This window comes from Ailuropoda melanoleuca, chromosome 6 (genome assembly GCF_002007445.2).
Source record: "Ailuropoda melanoleuca isolate Jingjing chromosome 6, ASM200744v2, whole genome shotgun sequence".
Classification (NCBI taxonomy): Eukaryota; Metazoa; Chordata; class Mammalia; order Carnivora; family Ursidae; genus Ailuropoda; species Ailuropoda melanoleuca.
Window position 1 is genome coordinate 99,536,247 of NC_048223.1, and position 20,134 is coordinate 99,556,380.

Here is a 20,134-nt window from a genome sequence, read left to right on the forward strand (position 1 = left end):
CCACCTGCTCCATCTCACTGGCTGCCAGCACCTGACAAAGGTCAGTATTGTGCTCCTGCCAGAAGGAGCTGGAGTCCTGTGTGTTCAGTGGAAAAATAACCCCTGGTCCTGGTTGACCATGGAAGTGTCCGTAAATATTTGGTCGGGGTAGGAGGCTGGGAGACAAGGGGCAGATTCAGGGAGCTGGTGGGCTGGGCAGGCTTTGGGTGAGGGTGGGTGGCAGTGGCTTCCTCAGAGTTGAGGAGAAACAAGCAGGCCCTACTGCTCCTGACCTGTGGTAAGGCCACCTGACTGCCCAGGGAGGTGATTTATGGTCAGGCTATCAGACCACCTGTTAGCTCACATTGGCCCCACAGCAGAATTTGGGCCCTTTGGCCTTCCTCGTTTCTCTGTGGCAACATGCTTCTCTGAGAGCCCTGGAAGCCGAGCCCTCACAAGAGAACATGGCTGCATTGTCTCGGAGGAGCAGGAAGCCTTGATCGGGCTTGGCAGCTGGACCCTCGCTGGTGAGGAAAGCTGTTCTGGGGGTGTCCCCAGCCCCCTGCTCTGGGTACATCTTGCCTGTCCTTCAGCATCTGCTGACAAACCTCCAGGATCTCTTTTCCTGGCACCACCCTTTCCAAATGGTGGACATTTGAGTGGGAGGAGCCTGTTGCCTCCATTTCAGGCCTTCTCCCCTCCCTGCCGCATTCAGCTCCAGGTCGCAGCACCGTCTGCTCTGAGCTCGCCGAAGAAGCCCTCAGTGATGATAGCTGTGTCCTTCTCTGCATGCAGGACCAAGACCCTGCCAGCCTGAGGTCACCGCAGCCCCTCAGCCTCAGCTGCTGGCTTGTCTGGATGGAGGTTTCCACCCCGGGCTGCATACCACCCCAGGGAGCGTCTAGAGATTCCGATTTCTGAGCACCCTCCAGAGATTCCACTGTAATTGCTGTAGAGTGGGGCCCCTGTTTTCCAGAAGCTCTCTAGATGACTTGAAGGTTTATGTGTTAAAATGTGGAGTCTGATACAGTAGGCCTGGGGTGGGCCTGAGCTTTTATGTGTTTCTAACCGGCTCCCAGGGGATGCTGCTTCTCTGGCCCCGTGGCATGGGTCTATACCATTATCCCCTACAGGCTGGGACCAGTGCCCAGGGCAGTCTGAATGCGCAAGGGGTAGGAGTTGACATGTTTAGGCCCTTGGCTCTTCAGAGTAGTTCCCTGTGGTCCAGCCTTGGGATCTGAGGAACAGACATTGCCAGGGACATGCTGCAGGATTGTGGGAGCCTTTTGAGCGTGGGAGAAGGCTGGGGATCTTGGCGTCTCTGTCCCTCTTCAGGAGCAGGACAGTTGTCTCCCTTCCTCACTGAGTGATGGGGATGAGAAGGGTGATCCTGACTCTGTTCTCAGGGGATCCTGCAAGAACATGGGCATTGCTCTTAGGCATTGCAGGTATGTCTGTGTGGACAGGCCATGGGTTATGACAAGGGCTTCTTTCTAAAAGTCCCTTCTGAACCCCACCTTTGGGGACCAGGTGACAACCTAGTCAAAACCAACTGTTGTTTTTTTGATTTAATTAAAAACTTAAAAAATTAGAAACCAAACCTTGCCTGTGTCAGATCTAGTACCTGTGGCCTTGCAGCGGGGGCGATAATTTACTCATCATCAGGGTCACAGGGGCGTGCGGAGGCTGAGGAATGAATCCCAAAGAGCGGCTTCTGGGAGGGGGTCTGGGCTGGGCTTCTCTCCAGGCTAGCAGGAAGGGAAAGGGGGGAGATGGGGGAGGTGGGGAACTGTCGCTGAAGGGCACTGTGACCCTAATGCCTCTCCTTTGGGGGGACTATGATGCCACGAGTGGGTGGGGGGGGGGGAGGGAATTGTCCCCAAATAGCTCAGCCTAATACTGAGACTTTCCTCTTTAAGGCAAGGCCTCACCACCGACAGAAGGGAGCTGACACCATGGTGCACTCGGGAAACTTCCTCCTCAGGCTTCTCAGAGCCCCTCCACACTTCCCTTGCTCTCTCCTCCACCTACTTCCCAAATGAAAAAGCCCTGCTCCTAAGAGAAGAGGTCCCCAGGGACCCCAGAACCCCTCAGTCATGGACAGCTCAGGTGCCATGCCCCTTCCTTAGGGCCTGTGCTGGTAACAACTCTGCATGAAACCACTCAGGCGGGGGCTGGGTCAGCCTGGGAATAGGGGTGAAGCCAAGTGGGCAGGAAGAGAGTGTGCCCCAGGGGTGGGGAGAGGGCAAGGCACAACTGGCTGGGTGGGGCAGGGAGGAGCGCCCTTCATTGGGGTTCGGCGGCCCCATAGAAGAAGGGGTAGTAGAGGGAGCAGGGGTAGGAGAACATGAATTTGACTGCAAACTTCATCTCCTTATTCTTCTTGTCCCAGCGGTAGACGGCCATAAGCAGCAGCTGTCCGTCCACCTTGCGGCCCATGACCAGGAAGCTGCCGGCCAGGCTGTCTAGCTGTGGACAGGGGCAGCTGGCACCGTTCTTCATGTGCAGCACCAGCCTCTTGGTGTCCTTACGCTTCAGGGGGCCTGGCTTGAGTAGCTTCTTCTTTTTCTGGGCTCCAATCAGCTTCCGGTCTCCATTCTCTATCTTGATCTCCTTGATGCGCATTTTAACCACTGTGTGTGCGCGGAGGGGGTAGACAGAGGAACAGTGTGAGACTGGGCAGGTTTGCTCAATATGCTGGTGGGCCCCCAGTTGCTGCCTGTGCCTGAAGTTCTGAGCCTGGGCCTTGGGGAGGTGGACTTCGTGATCCCTGGGGTTGCTTCCAAATGGTATTTCTGGCTGTGTGTGTGTGTTTGTAGCAGTGGTGGGGTGGACTGGTAAATGTTTGACAGCTGGCCCTGGGGAGGGGTCCTGCTCTGTGGCACGTGCTGGTTTCTGTGGGGTAAATGCCCCCCCCCATGGCCCACCGCTTCATGGGGCACTGGACTGAAGCATGTACACAACCAGCTCTAGCTGCTGTGAACACACACTGTAGTCTGTGTGAGACGTAGTACAGGTGGCAGTGTGATGTTTGGTGCTGTGTGTTTTATGTATGAGAGTATGTCTACGGTGTGTCCGGAGTGTGGGGATGGGGGAGGTGCTTGAAGGCCAGATGATGGTCAGGGTGACCATCCGGGCACATGAGGTGGCTGTAGAGAGCCTAATACATTTGGGGGTTGGGAGTCTGGAGCTTGGGGGGGTCACTTAGGCTAGTCTCCCCGTTCTCAGGCCTTTGGACCCCCGTCTCTGGGAGCCACCAGGGAGATGCCAGAGAATGACTGTTCACTCAGGGAAGGAAATTGTTGTAAAATCTCTTTCTTTCAGTCTCTCTCTTTCTTCCCTTACCTACTCTCTTTTTCTCTCTTGGAGACACACGCGCGTACACACACACACACACACACACACACACACACACACACCTTGCAATAGGAGTATTCTCTTTCCAGACAAACAACATAAAAGACTGAAGTAAGGATTTCATTGCTATCTCTTTTTTACAGACAGGGAGGCTAAGACACAAAACAGCCACCAACTTGGCAAAGGCCACATGCTGGGTTGTGTGGTCCTGACTAGACTTGGCTCACTGTCCCAGGAATGGAGAGACTCCAGGATGAAGGCGTGGGACAAGTGACCGCAGCTCCCCTGGCCAGAGGTGCATCGGGCACCATGCAGAGGTGCCCAGGGGCGAGGGTGCTGCACTTCCATCCTGGGGCCCGGCTCTTTCCCTGACGCCCCCATCCATCTCCAGGCTTAGCTTGCTTCTCCCAAAGAGAATCCAACCCTGGAGGCCCTTCGGTGGGCAGATGCCAACGGAGGGCTGCAGGAGCCTTGGCCAGGCGTGGTTTTGGGGCTCATGGACATGACCTTGAGGGGCTTCTGAAGCCCCTGGGATGACCTACAAAATGAGGCGCATTTCTTTGGCCAGATGGTTCATGGGTATGATCAGATTCTAAAAGGGACCCATGATGCAAAAACTGTTAGTATTCACTATGATGGTTGTGGACATGGCTATTTGTGTGTGTGTGTGTGTGTGTGTGTGTGTGTGTGTGTGTGTGTGTGTGTGAGGAGAGGAGTTGGGCAGTGGCCACATGGGCTCCCCACTCACCGAAGTCGCTGGAACACATCTGCTCCATAAGGCCGTCGGCACTGTGCTCCATCTCACACTGGGCACAGATCTTGGTCACTGAAGAGAGAAGCAGGGGTGGGGTCGAGGGAGGCTGATGAGGGATCAGAGTCCAAAAAGCCACTCCAGAGTACAGGCCTACCGCACCGAGGAGCCACCTCCCCCTGCCCAGCCTCCACTCTTAGCAGGAAATGGGATGATGGTAACGGTGCTCGCTGAGTAGTTGTGAGGGTCAAAAGAGACAGGGTTGCACGGGGACAAAACCGCCCCAGTGGGTACAATTGCTCCATGACCCTGGCAGCTGCCACCATTGATGTGCACTGTCTTCTTCTAAACTTTGTTTCATTTAATCCTCAGCCTATGAAGTAGGTATTACTCCTATTAAAGAAAAGAAAACTGAGGCCTAGAGTAGCTACCCAAGTCAGCAGCACTATTGCAAACTGAGCTTAGAACTCAGGATTTGTGACTCCTAGGCTGGAGCTGGGATGGGGGTATCTGCAGGGTCTACCTAGGAACACGATTCAGGCAAGTGGGGAAACAAGCCACACTGGCCAGGCAGGGACTGCGGTAAACTGAGGAGCATGACCCTCTAAGGTGCGCAGCTTAGCATTGCCAGAACTTTTGATTTTCCAAGGGAAGCCCAAACTCTTAATTTTTATATGAGATAGTCTCAGTTTTATTATTGGCCACACAAACCCTTCAGGCTGCCTCTGGTTGTCAGGCCCACACTGCACCCGCTCTCTGTCCCATGTCTCTGCCTCCAGGTGGGGCGCCCCATCGTAGGGGATAGCAGGCTTCAGAGAGGGCAGGGCCTGGTGGGATTCCCAGCCCGAGCCCAGGACTTCCCTGCCTTCCAGGCTGTTAATACATGGCTTCCAAGAAAACTGGAAAAGGAGCCGGGATCCCGGCTAGGGACTGCACTGTCTCTGCTTGAGCTGGCTCTCCCCTGCTTCCTGGTCCCATTTCCAACCCAAGAACAGGGGTGTTTCCTGTCTCTCAACACTCCCGTCACAGGACCCCTACCCAGCTGTGACTCTCAGGAGGGACATGGGGGTGTAGGACCCAGGGCTGTGTGGATGAAGTTAGCCCTTGGAGGGGGGCAGGGTGTGGTGGAGTCCAGTTGCTTTTTCGGAGTCTGGTCAATAGGAAAATGGGAAAGCAGTGCTGCCCCTTGGGGGAGTCCCAGCATCAGGGGCCCCTTAGACTAGAATTAACTGCCCAAAGCCCTTCTGCTCAGTGCCACTGCTTATCCTCCTGTCTGGTGCCCAGCCCAGCCATACTCTGTTGGCAAGATGGGGGGCGCACAGTAAAGGGAGGCTGAGACCAGGGAGGAATTAGGGGTAATGGGACTTGGGGTGGGCGGGAAGTGGCCCTTAGTATCTCACAGGTTGTTGGAACCTGAGCTCACTTCCTATATTACTTATGGAAAAACTGAGGCTCGAAGTTACGCAACTCCTGAAGACTCCTTGTCAGTGGTAGCCTGGCAATCTGCTCTTTCTTCTGCACTGAGCTTTACCCCAAGGTCTCCCAACCTGAGGGATTAGGGAAGATAGTGGGAGAATTTAGGGTTCCCAGGTACAGAAAATGGTGTGTGTGTGTTTGGGGTGGGGACCATATCCCGGGAGTGCACTTAGCCCACAGTTTTTCCCTATATCCCTTCTGTCAGCCCTTCTCCCCTCTCGAGGTCCCAACATGGGTGGTGGTGATGCTTATTTTGGTGCCCTGGAGTCCAGAGCTGTGGAGGAGGTGAACGGGCCTGGTCATTGCTTAGCGACCCTGCGCATTCTTGGGCTGAGAGAGGCTGTAAGACATTTATGGGGATGCCCCGGGATGGGGGGGACAGCATTGGGGCTACCCAGGGATTCCAGCGTCTTCGGAAGGTGAGCGCTGCGAGGGACGCCAGGGGCGTCTTAGGAAAGGAGTGGGAATGGAGAGAGCCAGTGAGCATGTCCAGAGCTGCGGGGAGGCACTATGGGATTCCAAGAAGGCTGGGAGGCTAGGGGTGGGGGGAGGCGTGCAATTCCCGGAGCATGCAGGGTTGAGCGAAGGTGGAGTGCGTGTGTGTGTGTGTGTGTGTGTCTCTGTGTGTGTGTGTGTAAGGGGTGGCACCTCCGGGGGGCCCGAGGGCGCCCGGGGCCGTCAGAGCGCGCGGGGGCGGCGGCGGCGGCGCTACCTGGAGGCGTGGTGGCAGGCAGGTGTCCGAACTGCACAGTGATGCAGAGGTCGTTGTCCAGGGGAAACTTGTGGCAGTGCAGCATCTCGGGCCAGGGGAACCCGTAGGCCTCCATGAGCGGCGCGCAGCCAGCGCGCACGGCCTCGCACAACGAGCGACACGGGTAGATGGGCCGGTCGAGGCAGACGGGCGCGAAGAGAGAGCAGAGGAAGACCTGCGTGTCCGAGTGGCAGCGCTTGGCCAGCAGCGGCAGCCAGCTGCTCGCCTGCTGCTTCACCTCGGCCAGGCTCTCGTGCTCCAGCAGGTTGGGCAGCCGCATGCGCTTATAGCCCACGGTGTGGCAGAGCGGCAGGTCGGCGGGGATGTCGAGGCACTGCGGCGGCTTGGAGTACGAGCGCCCGTGCAGCGGCTCCGCCTGCCAGCCGTAGTAGTCGTACTCCTGCGCGCGGGCCGGCGCCCCGTGCAGCGCCCCCAGCAGCAGCGCCAGCGCGGCCGTCCGCGCGCCCCCCGCCGCCGCCGGCATGGTGCGCGGCGTTCTCAGCTGCCCCGGAGTGCGTCCTCCGCCCCGCCGCTGTCCTGCAGCCGCCGCCACCGCCGAGGTGGCCCGAGTGGTGGCAGCCTTCGCTCCGCTCTCGGGCGCACCGAGTGATCCTGGCACCTCCCACCTCGGGGCTTCGGCCCCGGCCTCGCCGCGCACTCCAGCCAATCTACGGCCGCCCGGCCCCCGGGCCCAGGCGTGGAGGCGAGGTGGAGCCCCCTCGGCCCCTCCCGCCGTTCCCGCGCGTCCCGCCCCGTGCGGGCTTGTGCGCCCCTCTCCCGCGCACCGGCTCCCCTGGCTTCCCTGCCTCCGCGCCGGGCTGGCCTTGCGAGGCTCCCGGGGGCTCCCTCACCTCTCTGGGCATTTCCTCGCCGATCGCGTTCTCCATCCTTCCTTCTTATCTCCCTCCGCCACAGCCTCTCCTGTTCCTTTTCTCACTCACTTCACTTGCTTATCTGCCCGTCTCGGCCTTTCCCCCTCCGCTCTGCTTTCTCTTCCCTGACACCTCGGTTCTCCCTTCTCCTGGTAGAAGGCTCCTGGCTGCCCACACCCTCCTGTTCCAGGACGGCATTTCTTCACCCGGCCATTCTCAAGCATGTGTTTGAGCTGGTGCCTGGTCCGGGAACTGTGCTGCTTGCTTTTGGGGAATCAGAGATGGATCTGACCCAGGACCCCCCACCTCCAGGGACACCGTAACCTAGTGGGGCTAAGGTAATCATAACTGCCATTCAGTGAGCTCTAAGTGCCGTAGACACTGCACAGCACTTCACAGCCTTATCGCCGACTATTTCTATTGATAGCTAATACTTCTTGGATACTTACCCTGTCTGTTCTAAGCACATTGCATAAGTTACCCCATTTAATTCTCACAGTAATGCTATAATAAGGCGAGTGGGTACTGTTATTATCTTCACTTTACAGATAAATGTACCCAGGCAAAGAGAAGTTAAGTGAGGATAGGGGCCGGGACTTGACCCCTGGTGGTCTGGTTCCAGAGTTCAGAACCCGGGTATACCCAGGAGGTCTGGATTCTGAGTCTGCAGGCTGGCTGGCTTTGGGGCCCTTCAGGTGAAGTAACTGCCCCTCAGTCACATAGCTAATGGGTGAGGGAGCCAGGATTTGAATCCAGGTTTGGGCTCCAAAGGCCATGACTTAACTACTTTGCCCTAAGATAAATTCCAACCCAGGCCAGGAAAGGCTGTGGGAGGAGGAAGGAATTGAGGGTGTCCAGGGAGGCATCAGAGAGGAGGTATTCAGGAACCCCATGTTTGTGGTCTTTTCCTTCTGTCTGGGCCCTGCCTTCCGTTGGCTTTCCTGTGGGAGGAGATTTGGAGAAATGCTTGACGGTGGGGGAGCTGCTTCTTGAGAACCTGGCCTGAGACCTGACCTCCCCAGACTGTGGAGGGGAGGTCTGCTGGGAAGGTGTCTTGCAGGAGGGCGTGGGGCACTCTGGGGCCTGGATCTGCCCTTGCCCTCCCCTCCACTTCTGGTCTTACACCTCCTACCCTCTACCCTACTGAATGTGTACAAGGCTCCTGTCTTCCCCTGGATGTGTCCTTGCAGGGGTAGTGGAGAGAGGTGAGGGACCACTCCTCTTCATATTCAGCAGATACACACGAAGCACCTACTGTGTGCAAGGTGTGAGGTGTGCTGTACACACCACAGGTAGGGATCCAGAAATGCAGACGGCATAGTCTCTGCTTCGTCTGATCTAGTGTGAGAAAAAGACAAAAGGCAGGGCAGCGGACACGGAAGGACATTCAGAAGACAGAGCCCAGGGTGGGTTCAGGCGAAAGAGCATGAAGAGGTTCTGTGGATGAGCCCCAGAAGGGAAAGGACCACTCCCTGTTGGCCCAGGCAGTGGAATGTAGTACTGGTGCAAGAGCCTGGAGTTTGTAGACAAAAAGAGCCAGGTTGAAGTCCAAGTGCATATTCGCTGAGTGACCTTGGACAAGTACTTAGCCATTCTGACCGTCCGTTTTTTTGTTTGTAAAGTGGAACACTCTCAACAGTTACGGTGAGGGGCAAACAAAATGATGCGTGGAGAGAAAGCCTCCAGCACAGTGCCAGCACACAGTAGGCACCTAGGAATGGAAGGTCTCTAAGGGATGTGTGCCTTAGGGTGGAAATGTAATGTGTGTTCTGCAGGCTCCCTTGGATACCTTGGCCCTGGCTCTGGTTGGGACCCTGAGCAGTAATTCTGTCCCCTGTGCTCCAGCTTACCCTTATCCCCGCTTCAGGCTTGGCAGGGCTTCTGTGCCTTCATCGGGGCGGTGTGGTCTTGGGCACTAGCAGGGCGTGTTGGCGCGCCCCAGGTGATGTGCAAGGTGCAGGCTCCCTAGGCAGCTGGTCGGCCTCTGCTGGACTTGAAGGCCCAGTGCCTGGCCCAGACAGCAGGAGGTGCTCTTCCTGCTGCTGGTTATGTAAGAACTGCATGTGGGAAGAGCCAGGTGAGTCGTACCTGGCAGCTCCAGGGTCTCCTAAGGGTAGAGGCGCCTGGCTGGAAGCCGCCTGGAAGAGGAGGATGGGCCATCTTTACCTGACAGCTCTGCCTTGGGGACTCCCGACGCTCCCTGACACGGTGAGATGAAGGTGGGAAGGCCTTCACAGGAATGCAGCCCAGGTGGGGGCTGTGCCATGGGGCAGTCATTCAGGAAGATCTCCCGCTGTGGCGGGGTCAGTGGGTGACCTTGGCGCTGTGGCCCCAGCGGGAGGAGGCTGCACTCTGATGTGTTGCCTCTTCCTGACGAGGCTGTCCCAGACCCAGGCTGTTCCTGTGTGGAACCCCTGGCAAGGTGGGCATCTGTCCATCCTGGAGCTTCTGCGGTCTGTCCAGGTGCACATTGCCCCCAGCTGATGGAAGGGACCGTTTGTTTAAAAAAAAAAAGTGTCTTTGTGGTTTGTTGTGAGCAAAGTTCTACCTAGATACCTCTTAGATCAACCTTGCTAATTATGTTATCAAATCCTACATTTTTCTGCCTTTTTATTGCCTGCTTTAGTGATTCTCCTAGTGTAGTCAGGGTTCTCCTGAGGGTCCCCGAGTCCTTTTCAGGGAGTCTACAAGGTCAAAATTGTATGCAACTCAAAGATCCACTCTAAGTACAAGATAGATCAGTGGATCTTAAGGTAGCAGAGTAAGAGAAGTTTACGGTAGGGATCCAGGTTCTACACTACAACCAACATTTAAGGAACGGCCGCAGGCAATTTTTAATACTATCGAAGAGGAATATCTGTAGTGTCTGAAAAGGCTGTTAAAATATTCTCTTTTGCAGCTACATTTCTGTGTGAGGCCAAATTTTCTTCATACACTGCGACCAAAACAACATGTAAAGGCAGATTGAGTGCAGAAGGAGGTATGAAAATCTGAGTCTGTTAAGCCAGATGTGAAAGAGATTTGCAAAAATTAAGACAATGCTACTCTTTTCACTGTTTTTTTTGTTTTGTGAAATATAGTTATTTTTCACAGAATTTGTTATTTATGTTCACACATACTGGGTTTATTTTTGTTACTTTAAATAAGTTAATAAATGGAATTTTGCTCAGTTTTAATTTTAAACATGGTAAATGTTAGTAGGTGTAAAAGCATGTGAACAAAAGGTCTTTAATCTAAAAACCTCAATCATTTTTAAGAGTGTAAAGGGTTCCTGAGACCAGAAAGTTTAAGAACTGCTGGTTTACTTATGCTGTTCATTTCATTTCTTCTCTCTCTCTCTCTCTTTTTATAGTAATCCCTATACCCAGTGTGGGGCTGGAACTCACAACCCCGAGATCAAGAGTTGCACGCTCTACTGACTGAGCCAGCCAGGTGCCCCTATTCTCTTCGTTTCTGATAGAGGTGTATAAAATCTACGTTGATTGTGGGTTTACTATTTTTTCCTCTTTTTTTGGAATCAATTTTGCTTTATATACTCTGAAGCTGTGTTGTTATGAGCATAAAGGTTCATGACCATTATATAATCTGGTTGGACTATAATTTCTACCTGTATGAAATAGCCTTCTTCATTCGTTTTAATGCTTTGGTCTCAGGAATAATCATTCCATGAATGAACGTTTAACTAGAGCCTGTTCTGGGCCAGGCATACACATGAGAGTCTAGGTTCCTGTCCACGTGGAGAACGGGGACACACAAAGGCATTGTAGTGTGGCAGGAAGAGTCTGGGCTTTGTGTCAGATTGACTGGTGGTGAATTCTGGTCACTTGCTAGTTGTGTGGACCTATGTCTCTTGAAATCGAACCTTAATTTCTTCGTGTGTAGAATGAGGTGAAGAACATTTATTTACTGCATGTTAGTGAAGACTTACTGAGGCCAGGGAAGAGAGGAGCACCCGGCAGGGTGCCTGCATATGGGAGCGCTGTGCTATAATGGAGCCACGAGTGGGAGATCTGCCCCATTCATGCCTCCTTTCAGGCATGCCTGGGAGAGGCAGTGCATGGCAGTGGGGAGTGTACCAGGCTTGGACTCAGAAGATCTCAGTTGTGTGTTTTCAACTTAGTAGCAAGTCCCCCCCATACCCTGAGTGTCAGTTTCCTCATCTGTGAGATGGGGAGGACCACCTCTGCCTCACATTCTCCATGGGGCCATCTTGAGGATCAAATGAAATAATGAAGAGTTAGGAGGTTGAGATGATGATGGAGGCGAGGCTGACTTTGTTGCTGGCCCAAGGTGGGGCATCTTCTGTCCCAGCCTGTGAGCAAGGTCTGCCAGGACAGGCACGGCTGCCTCCCAGGAGGGCTGGGATGCCCAAGGTGATGAGACCGAATCTTGTCCTTATTTCAGAGTCTTCGGGAATTATCTGCCTTTTACGATCTCAGTGTTCCCTGCTGGGATACCCGTCTTCATCTCACTGGCCCCTGAGTGCTTAGCAAAAAGCCCAGCCTGAGTGGCCTGTGTAATTAAGAGAACTCTTAGAGCTAGCAGGGCCCGATTGCTATTGTCCTCCAGCGTCTCCCATCCCCAACCATTGTCTTTAAGAGGAAACTAGAACTTGGCCTTCCTGACTCTCAGTCCAGTCCTCTTACTACCACATCACTTTCCATCATTTAGCTTTGTTGTTGATTATAAAGTCAGCATCTGTCCCAGAGGTCCCCAGCTCCGCATAGCCTTCCTGCTGCACAGCCTGTGCTCCGGGAAGCCGTTCAGGGGGTTCTGCTTAGGATCTCTGGGTGCACTGGTAGCCATGGGGTCCTGCTCGTAGAGGGGCTGGAGCTGGGCTCACTGTCATTGAATCAAGTGGCCAGGGAGGCAAGTCGCAGTCCTCCCTTCTATGACCCTGGACACTGGCAGGCACACTGGTTGTCCTGGCTCCCACGGGAACCGAAGTGGAGGCCAAGCTTGTCTTGGACCGGGGCATGTCTAGCACTAAGAATGCCTGTCTGAAGTGCAACAGGAAGGATGCGGGTGGGCACTGCTGGTATTCTCTGGCCAGGGCTGGGGATGAAGACAAGGCTTTTTGCCCTGGGTCCCCAGCACACCTGGGACCCCCAGGGTCTGGCTGGTCGGCGACCCTGGCTAGAAGCACATCAGAGAGGCAGCCAAATGTTTGGGCTAAGACCGAGAACTCTGAAGTGAGACTGGATTCTAATTGCAGCAATGCTACTTGACCTTGGGCAGGTTATTGAACCTCTCTGTGCTTCAGCTTTCTCATCTGTAAAATGAGGATAATCACGGTAATTCCTTTGAGGATTATTTAGAGGATTAGAGTTCATTTAACAATTGCTTACAGCAGTGCAGATGGGAGGGGCTATCTATACAGTTGCTAGTTAATACTATTGAGCATTGGCGTGACAAAGGTCTTTAGAGACTGTCACCAAATTCTCCTCACTCCTAAATTTCTCTTAAAATCCGCCTGTGCTCTCCCTCCTCCCCACTTGTCCTTCCTCACTGCTCAGGGCTGCTCTCTGGTTTCATTGTTTTCCACTCTGCAGGAGGGAACTGGTCACTTCACACTGCTGATCTGCTAGCCTCTCCCTTCAGCTCAGGGCCCTCAGTCGCTCCGATTGCTTTTCGCCTCAAGTTCTTCCCAAGACTTCAGAAGGCCAGGCCTCCTTGCTGGCCTGGCTTGTAGAACCTTAACTCCCCTTTGCGGCCTCTCATACTGGTCATCATAGTGCATCCCTGTGGACAGAGAGCTCCACAAGGGCAAGAGCTCTGTTTCTCTTGCTCCTAGCACACTGCCAGGCACATAGTAGGTGCTCAATAAATGTAATGTTGTATGAGTGAATGACTGAATGGACAGATGACTACTTGGGGGGAAGAAGTATCAGAAGAAAGGGGTCTTTGGAGCCAGCCAGGCTCAGGCTGGAGCCAGCTTCCTCTAACCTTTTTCGGTCTCTGTTGGAATTCTTGGGAGGCCCAAGGAAGGTCAGGAGGGTTATAGGGTGACTGTGAGGAGAGGTGGGGAACAAGTCGAGTCCAGTTGAGGAGTACTTCATGCTTGCTGAGGGATTGGGGGTGATGGACGAGCCCCCTATGCTCATGTTGACTTGCGTCCCTCCCTCTTTCCCTCTCCTCTCTCCAACATGTGTTTAGGGCATCCGAGGTGCCCGGCATTATGCTCTGTGCTTTCCTTTAATGATCCCAATAGCACTGTGAGGCAGGTATTATTACCCCCCATTTAATATGAGAAACCTGAGACCCAGAGAGGTTCAGTAACTTACCTATAATCACACAGGCACGAACCAGAGCCAGAACTTGAAGCGAGGACTTCCCTCTATGGCTTGTGGATTCCAGCCAGCGTATGAGAAGTGGCTAGGGGTTCCACCCTATTGAGCCCTGACCCCAACTGTCTTGCAGACGAGGAGGGCCCTAGGGCCAGAGACTCCTATGGGACTCAAGTGACTGGGCTGCCAGCAGGTTTGACCCTGGTTGGCCAGGTCACTGCCCTTAGGGAGCTCAAGATCTAGAGGGACAGCCACGCAAATAGACGAGTAGTTTATAATCACAACTAGAGTGACTTCCTGGTTGGGAGGTAGAGAGGGGCCCCAAAGCCTCATCTTTGTGGAAAGGAGAATGAGCACTGGATGCAGAGTCAAAGGCACCTAGTGTTAGGCTCTGCCTCCAGCACTGTGGGCTGTGGGAACTCGGGTCAGACTCAGCTCCTTGTGCTTTAGTTTCCCCGTCTGTGAAACAGGCGCTTTCTGCTGTAGACTTGTGGGTAAGATGAAATGGGAAATACTTGCAGATGCTTAGACGTGCGGCGGAAGTGTTACAGAGTTTTGTGTAGTCACGGGGTTGGGGCAGCCTGCGCACGGCCCCCACCCTCCCAGCCCCCGCTACGGCTGTCTGGGCCCTCAGGACCCCAGATTTTTAAGCTGTTTCCATTGAAAGCTATTCGCTATTCCGGTGGTTCCTGACCACCCGGGTCTGTGAAGGCACTAATAAAGGTTCATAAACTCTTCTCTATGTTTCCCCAAATCAACACAGAATGGTTCATTTGCCCGTAAATAAAACAACACATTTCTTTGCTTTTGGTTGGAATTACATGCTCTCAGGATGGAACTCCTCTCATGCTGAACAGGAGTCGATTGGCAGTCCGTGCATCTTTGATTAATTTAAAAAACAGAGGCTGGGTGAGGGAAGTGAGTGGCCTGGCAAGGGGAACTGTAGGTCAGAGAGGCCCCAGGGGCTTTTGTGCTCAGGGTCTAGGGGAGGAAGTCAGGAAGTCTCCAGGAGGTGCTGGAGGGCAGGACTGCAGAGGGGAAACCCAGGGCAGAAGTGGTAGGGGTGGGGGCCAGCTGTTGGGGGAACCCTGGGCAAACAATGGCCTCATTAAGGAGAGGGTGCTGGTGGGGAGGAGCCCAGCAGGGCCAGTGAATCTCCAATCCTCTACCCTAGCCAATGGAACAATTGTCCTCTGCTGGGAGAGAGCTGGGGCCTGGGCCTGGGAACTGCTAGGCGCTTGCCCTGAGGGCCATCGAGGTGGTCCCAGCCTCTTTGCCTAGACTCAGAATGGCTTTTCTGTGCTCAATGCTGAGGGTTCAGGCCACGGTAGGGTCTACCTGGTCCTGGTTCTTCCAGCTGGCGGGTCAGGGTATCGGTGTTCCTACAAGGCTCTCTGCAAAGGGGCCCCTACTTGCCTCCTGCCCACTTCTGGGAAACTGAGGCCCTGGTGAGGTTGGTCGGAGGCTCAACCCACTATTTGGGGCTTTCCTGTTCTCCACTCGCCTGCTGTGCTGTGGCCTTGGGCTGGTTGCTTGACTTCTCAGGTCTCAGTTGTTTCACCTATAAAGCTGGGGAGCATTGGGCTTGAAGTCCTTCCCAGCTGCACAGATAGCCCACCCCACCCTGCCTGGGTTTGGTAATCACGGAGACTGGGGCCGACAACTGGCATTTAGTGGCAGGGGCCAGGGATGCCTAGCTCTTGCAGCGCCCAGCCCAGCCCTGAATGACCGAGAGCTGTCCTGTCCCAAAGGCCGATAGAGACCCTGTTGAGAAGCGCTCATAAACCAGTGCTTTTCACCACTGGTGTTTTTAAAGTAAGGCGATCCTGTTTTCAAGTGATGTGGCTTTTGGGAACTCAGCAGATAAAACAGATGAGAGGGGGCAGGTGTGGTTAGGGCTGGGACCTGGCCCGGGGCCCTACCCATGGGGCATTCCCATACCCCGCAGGGGCCTTGTCCAGCTTGAACTCTCTCCAGGCCTTGAGCCGCTGGCTGGGCCTGATTCGGCTGCTCTGGGCGTTCTGATGGGTGGGCGTCTCTTCTCATCCGTGCGCTGTGCCTGTGGTCATGCCTCACCTCTGCATATGCCCCATGGGGGTTTTGGTTTTCTTTGACTGTTATGGGTAAGGTGGGCAGGTGAGATTTGGGGTTAACTTCGTATGGCTGTGGATTGTGCTGGCCTCCTTGCTCTGGGCTGGCCGATTTGGGCCATCATAGGGCACACCCCATAGCCAGGTGGGGAGAGAGGTTCCCACATTTGCAGCCTGAAGCTGGTTAAAATACACATTCAGATTGCTGTTGGGTCACCTGCAGATTCTAGTTCAACACATGTCACCCCAGGTGGTTCTGAGGCCGTGGCCTGGGGACCAGGATGAGAAATACTGGCCTCCGAGGGAGACCTTGCCTGCTCCCTTCTTCCACCTCTCCCCCTGCTGGTTGCAGCCGCTCTCCAAGGCTCATGGGCCTCCTTGAGGCCGAAATGAAAAAAAAAAAAAAAACCTCTCCCTTCTGGAAGCTCCGCACAGCCTGCCTCCTCTGCCTGGCGGTGCCCTTGGGTGGGTTCTTGTCGGCCTCACCTTCTCCAGCACCCAGCTCAGGGCTCTGCGGGTGTGCCTCCTACGCTGTTGGGAGTCCTTTATCATCTCATTTAAACCTCTCCACAATGCCAGCAGGCAGATGTTCTTATCACCGCTGTTTACAGATGAGAAATCAGAGGTGATGGAGGAACTTGCCTGAGGTCACACAGCTGGGAATCTTCCAGATGGATGGGACGCCACCACACGCATTCGCGCACAGATGTGGCAGCCAGTCTGTCCCTTCCTCTGGGATTTCATAATCCCCCTTCACTGAGTCTGCCATGGTGCTTTATTAGTATTACTATCAGCAGGGACTGGATCTGAAGACTTCCCAGAGGTTTGCGCTTACCAGGAGGTCCTCATGGGGACAGTAGTTGAATGCTGCTGAGGTCCGGGCGGGGATAATTCACCTTTACCCGGTGTAGGAGTGGCATCTGTTATTTTGCTTCATCCTTACAGCGACTGAAGGAGGCATGTGCAATCAGTCCCCATTTTACTGATGAGGAAACTGAGGCTTGGAGAGCTGAGTGACTTAGCCTGGGTCACCCAGACACTACAGCGATGGAGCTGGAAGCCAGAGAGCTCTGACTCCCCCTACATTCTGTGCTTTCTGCTGCCCCGCGGGTCTGGATTGTGCCAAGGTCAGGAACACTTCTAGGCCTTTTTAGCCTGAGATGTGCCCCTCCCCGGCATTCCCCGCCCCAAGGACTCTGAAGACAGCTCAGGGTCCACTAGAGACAGAGGTCTGCCCTCTTGACCAAGTCCTGTGGCCAGGCAGCTTCGGGTCAGGGAAAGGTGCATTCTTTCCCTCCAGTCATATTACCCAGCCTCTGGCTTCCTGGAATTTTTGTGAAAATTCCAAATCACTTGGCAATAAGTCAGTCCTCTTCCCCACAGTTTTTGCAAACAGGAACCAAATACCCTTCATCTTCCAGACTGCACACTTTCACACCCTTTCCCATTTGAGACTGGTGCCAGGGCCCCTTCAGGAGAAAGCAGATTGGAGAGGAAACCTAGTCTGATATGTGAGCGGGAAGTCCAGATGGCCAGGGACTTCAGTCATCACTTCCTGGGCCCAGCTCTGAGGGAGGCGGAGAGGCCCCCAGACCTGATGCCTGAAGACCCTAGAGCAAGTCCTTGTCCCGTCACTTCCTGTGCAAACTTGGGCTTGCACATCCCCTCTCTGGGTTTCCCCATCTCTTAAAGGAAAATAATGACGCCGTCCTGGTGACAGGGTCAGAGAAGGTAATGTATGTGAAGAGGTCTTATCACTATTATTATTTGATTACTTGAAGATCAAGTTTTTTTTTTTAAGATTTTATTTATTTATTTATTTGAGTGAGAGAGAGAGAACAAGAGAGAGCATGAACAGGAAGGAACAGAGGGAGAAAGACAAGCAAGCAGACTTCCTGCTGAGCAGGGAGCCCGACACGGGGCTCGATCCCAAGACCCTGAGAGCATGACCTGAGCCCAAGGCAAGACACTTAACGGACTGAACCACCTAGGCACCCCTAAGATCAAGTTTGTTTAAAAACCTGCAGTGGTGGAAATGTGTTCTATCTGTGTTCTCCAGCCCAGTAGCCACTGGTCACGTGTGGCTTCTGGGCACTGGAGATGTGGCTTGTGCTACCGAGGAACTGAATTTTTAAGTTAATTGAACATTTTCAGTGAGACGAAATTCACATAAGATGGAATCAGCCACTTCATTGCAGTGAGCGGTTCAGCGGTGGATAGCACATTCACGGCGTACGGCAGCCACCACTTCTAGTTCTAAAATATTTTCGTCACTCCAGAAGGAGACGACGTACACGTGAAGCACCTATTCGCCCTGCCCGCGGCCCCTGGAAGCCACCCAGCTCCTCTCTGTCTCCATGGATTTGCCCATTCTGGACATTGCATATAAATGCAATCATACAGCACGTGACCTTTTGCACCCGGCTTCTCTCGCTAAACGGAATATTTTCGAGGTGCATTGCAGCGTGCGTCAGCGCTACAGTCCTTTCTAATGGCTGGATCGTTAATTTTAGTTAATTTAAATTTAAATAGCCCCATGGGGCTGGTGGCTACTATACTGGACAACCAGGAACCTCTCAAGTTCTGGGCAAGTGAGGAGACAGAACCTCCAGGTGTTTGCTGGCCCCAAGGGGACCCCATGGGAGAGCAGAAGGAGCTAGGAGGATGAAAAGGCAGGGACATGTGCCCCAGGTTCCCCAGAGGAGCTCAAAGCTGTGGCCAATGACCAACATGCTCCGTGAACTCATTGGATCCTTGCAGCACCCTTGACCTTGACATAGCTCTGTCTTTCCATCATTCCTATTTCACAGAGGGGAAGACAGAGGCTCAGAGTGATTAAGTCACTTGCCCAAGGTCACACGGCTGCTAAGTGGGAAGAGTTGGGTCTATGACCTAGGTCTGGTCCCTTTCTAGGCCCAGATCTTCACCATGAGGCTGTCCAGTCTTTTTACCCTGATCCTGGAAGCTGCCTGGATGATGGCAGATTTGGGACCCCAGCTGCACCCACATAGCTCAAGGCAGGGCTTTCTAGCACCATCCCCTGTCAGCCTTTCTGAGCTAAGAACTGCCTCCTTGAGGGTCAGGAAGGGGTGGCTGATGGGACACCTCAGAACTGGATGAGAGAGTAGGCTCCATCAATTCCCCGTTGTTCATCCATGAGGAACCTGGCCTGTCGGGGCTCCCAGTGCCCTCTTTGGGCCCCTATTAATTGATCTGGGAAAGAGACTCTGTTAATTGCAGACCCAGGGTAAACAGCACTGGGATAAATGGGGCTGATAGCAGATAGCTTTCCTTGGCTGTGCTGCCCTTTGCCCTTTGGGAAGGGGCAGTGGGAAAAGGCAGAGAGTCAGGCAAAAGGAGTGGTCCTAGGAATGTCTTTGGAGTGGGGGAGGGAGGGCTGGCTTCCTGGGGCCCCAGAGAGTTAATCTGTATGTCCTTCTGGAAATAAAGTCCTCTGCTAGGCTCCTTGTTTGCTGTACCCGTTAAAGCAATGGGGGCTGGGGGCCAGTGAGACTCTGACATCCATCTCTCTTCATCCCACCCCTCATCCATCCGTTGGTCCGTCCCTCTGTCCATCTATCCATCCATCATCTCTTCACGCCTCTCTTACAGCATCCTTCCATCCTTCCTTTCCTCCATTTGTCCCCTCTCCCCTTTTATCCAGCTGTTCTTCTTTCTTCCTCCCCTTCCATTCATCCATTTAACCCCTTATTCTAACTATTCATCTGAAAGTCAACCCCTCCCTCACTCAGCCCTCCCTCCCAGCCCTCTCTCATCTTCACACCCCTCCTCCCCCCTACATAGCAACCATGTGCTTCTTGAGAAAGCTAGGGAAGAGGTTGGTGGGAGTCCTCTGAGCCATGAGGTTTTGGGTCCAGGCCCCTGCATGGCCCTGGAGTTAACTGCCTAACTTCAGATGTGCTGGGCACGGGCTAGAGGTTAGATGGAGTCTCTCTGTCCCTCGGGGATAATAGAACCTTGTTCTTTCAGCCTAGGGGCCACATACCTGATCATCCAAGGGGGACACTTGGGGAGTGAAAGGGTGCTGCTAACACTCACACCTAGTAACCTGGTCACAGCGGAACACCTGGTCCCCCCTCCTCAGCCGTAGCCAGGGAGGGTCTGTCACTCAAGTGGCCTTCCTCTCCCAGAGCAGAGCCTAGATATGGGGACTGGTTCTGTGAGCAGCAACATGCATCAACTTGAACCCCTTGGTCAGAGTATGGTGTCTCACCCTCTCTGGGAACCCAAAGCCCACACTCCAGTATGACATGGAACGGTCCCAAACAGCTTTCCAGAAGTTTTAGCCCAACAATGCTGTGTAAAGGCCAATCAGAGATTGTAATACCACATTCACAAAGAAATTGAGGCTGAGTGTGAAGGGGTTTTCTAAAGCTTTATAGCTAGATAAATAAATTCCTAAACCCACTCTCAGGTCACTCAATAAAATAATATCAGACCTACAACCCTGTTTCCAAAGCCCAAATTCAGTCCCATTTTATAGATGGGGCACCGGAGGTGACTTCCTAGTTAGTCATGGGCTGTCCAGTGGTTGAGACTTTGGCTAGCAA

At 53.9% G+C, this 20,134-nt stretch overlaps 2 protein-coding genes across 6 annotated transcripts in view; one reads left to right on the forward strand and one right to left on the reverse strand.

Moving 5' to 3' along the window:
- Positions 1-10,624, forward strand: part of ZFYVE27 (zinc finger FYVE-type containing 27) — a 36,102-nt gene extending 25,478 nt beyond the window's left edge. For 3 of the 5 annotated variants that reach the window (XM_034663095.1, XM_034663096.1, XM_034663100.1), the window contains one exon: positions 695-1,592. In XM_034663095.1, coding sequence (XP_034518986.1) covers positions 695-900 — 206 coding nt within the window. In that variant the 3' untranslated portion in view covers positions 901-1,592. Of the gene's footprint in view, positions 1-694; positions 1,593-3,479; positions 3,983-10,085; positions 10,167-10,538 lie in introns of those variants that run through there. The other 2 variants (XM_034663098.1, XM_034663099.1) reach the window with 2 other exon arrangements.
- Positions 1,591-6,889, reverse strand: SFRP5 (secreted frizzled related protein 5). The gene is made up of 3 exons (XM_002916996.4): positions 6,276-6,889; positions 4,085-4,162; positions 1,591-2,612 (listed from the first exon to the last, which is right to left on the reverse strand). The coding sequence occupies exons 1-3, from the start codon at positions 6,796-6,798 to the stop codon at positions 2,266-2,268; spliced, it is 948 nt and encodes a 315-aa protein (XP_002917042.3). The 5' UTR covers positions 6,799-6,889; the 3' UTR covers positions 1,591-2,265.
- Positions 10,625-20,134: the final 9,510 nt, after the last annotated feature.

What these genes read in the sequence shown, in the direction of transcription:
- SFRP5 (XM_002916996.4), bottom strand. Translation starts at nt 6,798, where the DNA reads ATGCCGGCGGCGGCGGGGGGCGCGCGGACGGCCGCGCTGGCGCTGCTG. An exon ending in GCCTGCCACCACGCCTCCAG is followed by an intron (nt 4,163 to 6,275) that starts GTAGCGCCGCCG and finishes TTCTCTCTTCAG; the next exon opens with TGACCAAGATCTGTGCCCAG. An exon ending in GATGTGTTCCAGCGACTTCG is followed by an intron (nt 2,613 to 4,084) that starts GTGAGTGGGGAG and finishes GCGCACACACAG; the next exon opens with TGGTTAAAATGCGCATCAAG.